The sequence below is a fragment of the Rattus norvegicus genome, chromosome 12 (genome assembly GCF_021556685.1).
Source record: "Rattus norvegicus strain SHRSP/BbbUtx chromosome 12, alternate assembly SHRSP_T2T, whole genome shotgun sequence".
In the NCBI taxonomy this organism is placed as follows: domain Eukaryota; kingdom Metazoa; phylum Chordata; class Mammalia; order Rodentia; family Muridae; genus Rattus; species Rattus norvegicus.
This window is the reverse complement of record NC_141545.1, coordinates 24,204,638-24,208,603: the sequence shown is the minus strand read 5'-3', so window position 1 is coordinate 24,208,603 and position 3,966 is coordinate 24,204,638. Positions and strand designations below refer to the sequence as shown.

General features: G+C 49.8%; 1 protein-coding gene across 2 annotated transcripts; it reads right to left on the bottom strand.

Annotated features, from left to right (window-relative positions):
- Positions 1-339: 339 nt before the first annotated feature.
- Positions 340-1,879, bottom strand: Pvrig (PVR related immunoglobulin domain containing). 2 transcript variants are annotated; one of them, NM_001447287.1, is given in 4 exon segments: positions 340-1,016; positions 1,097-1,220; positions 1,297-1,650; positions 1,739-1,858. In NM_001447287.1, coding segments are annotated over 4 exon segments (654 nt in total). In that variant the 5' UTR covers positions 1,800-1,858; the 3' UTR covers positions 340-901.
- Positions 1,880-3,966: the final 2,087 nt, after the last annotated feature.

The following is a 3,966-nucleotide window of genomic DNA, read 5'->3' as shown; positions in this document are numbered from 1 at the left end:
GCCAGTGGGGAGTCTGATCCCTAACCATAAAAGGAGAGTGGAAGACGCAGTATGAGAGCTGGAAGAGGCCTCCCTCTCCCCTTTCCTCTCTCTACTTCTGAACATCAGTTTCAGGGCTCTACCCAGCTACACAGGGAGTCCATCATGAGGAGACCAGGTTAGATAACACAGATTTGGAGCCCCAGGAGAGATGGGCTCCTTATGTCCCTCAGCAAGGCCCACAGGTTTAGGACATTCTGCCCAGGTCTGGGTCTCAGTCCCAGTCTCTTTTGGCTCTAACCGGGTTCTTTCCTCCCAAGGGACTGAACCCGCCTTTAACATTCCCAAAGAAGTCAGGGCTAACGTCCAAAACAAAAAGACCACTTTAATGGCATGATTAAAGACACCATCTGAATGGTTGGAAATGTGTGCAAAACAGGATGTAACCGGGCCTTTGTCATACTCTTCCACTCACACCTGTGTCCTTACATGCCCACATGCTAACCACATCCTGGCACTTATCAGAGGCCTAAGAGTAGAGCAAGGTCCATGGAGAGGCCTGGTGGCCAGCATGAAGACACCAGTAGGTACATGTCCCAAAGGGTACTGTGCTCCAGACAGTTGGTGGAAGTTGGGAAGAATGTGGGGAAGTTTCACTCATGCCAGAGTATACAGTCCATTATCAACGAAGATGAAGCTGCCCTGTATAGAGGCCAAATGGGGAAGCTGAGGAAACGGGCATGGGGGCTGACTGAGTCACTAGTGGGGAGTGATATGCACTGGGGCAGGTGTTGATCAGAATGGACTACAGCCTCATACAGAGCTGCTGAACAGGATGGTGGGGTTTTAGGGGAAGGGATTGGGGTGGTGGAGAGTGGCCAGTGGCCAGGGATGGTTTTGGTGGGCTGTGGGGGATGGAGAGTCAGATGAGACCCCAAGTCCCTGGTATCCTGCTACAGACACCATCCTTCAAGCCTACTGGAGTCTCCATCTGTGCCTGGGTTCTGCTGAGGGACAACTGAGATTTTCTGGAACACCTGTGAAACAGAAGAGACAGAGTCAGGGGCAGAGGGCAACTAACCAAGTGCTGTGGGGTTATTACTGGACCCATTCTCACCGATGCCTCTGCCACCACCGGAGACATAGTATAAAGATGAAACCAAACAGGAAAAACCCTGAGGTTCCCAAGATCCCTGCCAGATCTGCCTGAAGACTGGGGGCTGGAGTCAGGGCAGAGAGTCCTAGACACAGAGAAAAGTGTCAGATGGGCAGCCAGTGTTAAGGTCCTCCCTATCTCCCTCCTCTCCCCAGACACACCTGGATCTGAGCTATGGAGGTCTCTACAGGCCACCCTGGAACCATGAGGGAAGGTAACAAACTCGCAGCAGAATGTAGTGTTGGCTAGGGAGCTTCTTGCTTTGGATTGTTCCAGGGTCAGAGTGACAGAGATGCTAATTGGGGTTTCCCAGTGGGCCTGGCTGGCAGGAGCCCACTGCTGGGTGCCAAATTCTGGATGTAAAACAGCTAGTTTGGTCTCTCTAGCATCAACAAATCCTTTCCAGCTCACTGTTACCAGGGAGATGTGGTTACATCCTAAAACCCCACAGTGAACTGAGAAGAATGAGAGGTTGGTGGCCTCCATCTGGACTTGCACCCACACTTCAGGGCTCGCTGAGGAAAGAAGACAGGAAGGTCAGTGGCTGTGTGTCCATGCTGGCCACCCCCCAAGGCTCTGTACTTCTCTGGCCTCTCCACTTACCTGCTGAGACACAGAGGATCAGTAATGTTGAAAACAGGACCAGTGTCTGCATCTGGGCCATATTTGTTGCAGGGACAGCTTGTGTGTTCCTGTTCTCATGGCAGAAGTTTGCACATTGTCAGCAGTTAGAGGTACTGTGGTACTTTCCCACAACCTAGCCTTATTTCCTTTTGTATGCCCCAGTGGTAGTGAACTCATGGTAATGGGTTCTCCCACTTAAAGTTACAGTACCAGGCTTTGCTTGCCACTCCCTAGACCTACAGTAATGGGGAAGGCTACAAGGGTCATTGAGGTCAACCATCTTTGTGCCTCAGAGAGAGGAAGAGACATGCATGGCTGCTCCTGAGAAACTTAGCCCTTATCCCATCCAGCCCTACCCAGCTAAGGGACAGGAAACAGAGCAACTGGAGATTGCAAGATCCTGTAATCAGGAAAGCTGTTGGGGAGGCAGTCAGGAGCCAGCCTGAGTGACCCAACACTCTCCAAAGTGTGCTCTTCTTATTACGTACTAGTAGTCCCTGGTTTGAGTCTGCAGTTCACCATCCCTCCCCAGCTCCTGTCCCATGTCCACCTGGAAACCCAAATATTAGCTTACAGGCAATTCTGCCCAACAGCTACCCAGCAACAGCTTATCATCGCCCCACCAGGTTCGTGAGCCAGGTGTGTGAGCCAGGTGCATAAGCCAGGTGCATGGCTGCCCAGCACTGTATAAAAAAGACTGCTCATTGCCCCAGCACCCCTTCTTCCAACCTCTTTTTCAGTTCCCTCATGTTCCCAGCCAGCCTCACTTGTTCTCTCTCTCTCTCTCTCTCTCTCTCTCTCTCTCTCTCTCTCTCTCTCTCTCTCTCTCTCTCTCTCTCTCTCTCTCCCCTCTCTCTCCGTCCTCTGTTCCCTCCTTTCTCTGTCACAACCCCTTTCCAGGTTCCTGATCCCATCTCCACAATAAATCTTTATACTAGGCCTGTCACATGGCATGATTCCTCAGGGGAACACCAACGGCACCACCCCTCTAGGTATTACTCCTGCCATGTTATACTACAATTTATATTTTATATTTCATAACACCAAGGATAGTCTTCACTTGCCCCATGCAGAGCTCAGCTTGTTGGCACGTGACTTCAAGCTGCTTAGCCCTGAAGCATGGTCGCCTGAGGCTGTTTGTTCACCTCCATCCTGCTGACTCCCATTCTGACCAACTGACTTCTCTCTGCCTCCCTTACCACCATCTACTCATCAACATCATCTGCTGGGAAGAGAGAAATAACAAGTTGGTTTGCTGGTCACTCCACATCAACCTTGGCTTCACTGCAGCAGCCCAGGTGACCCTCACAACACACAGGTCACTCCTTTGCTTGTCCTTCCCTATTTCACTGGGAGCCAAAACCTTGAGGTCTCTCTGTGACCTGTCCTGCTTCCATTCTTACCCATCCCACTCCCACATGTCAAATTGCTATGTGACATATTGCTATATTGAATTAGGAGGTCACAAGGGTAGGTTGGCCCTTGCCCATGAATTTTGTCATGGAGGCAGTAAGTGGTTCTACCAAATTGTTCTTCTTTCCACAAGCATTGCTACAGGCCGTTATCCTGCACAAAGTCATTTACAGAATGCCACAAATTGACCAGGATGCTTCAGCATATATGGTGACAAGTGACATTGTCCAGGGATCAGATCAGAGCATTATGTACTAAAAACCTGAATCCTGGATCTGCATCAGAGGCCAGGATACTATCTGAAGACTGTTTTGTCTCTTCACCCTTGCCTCTGTAGGCATATAAACTTGCCCTCACAAGTGCCTACCAGAGCGGTCTCCAGGCCTTTGCCCCCACAGTTCCCACCATGGCCAGCATTCCCTTGATCCTTTGATCTCCTCAGAGGCCCAGTGGACATTCCTGACAGAGACCTGCTCTCAACAGTTAATGTGACAAAGCTGATTCACCTCAGAGGGGCCAGGCTGTATAGGCTAAAGGACCTTTAAAAGTTCCCTTAACAAAGTCTGCCTTCCATTGACCTGCAAGACAAACTAATTGATCTGAACTTTAGAAACTGCTGAGATTTTGGAATGTTTTAAATCCAGAGCTAAATTATCTTGGGTCATTGTTAGCCACCTTTAGAGCAACTTATTGGCCTCTTATGTGCCTGACCTTAGATTTGGAACCCATAGGTAAATCATTTTCGATGATCAAACATAGTCCTACCTTGTCAACTAACCAAAAACTTCAAACAA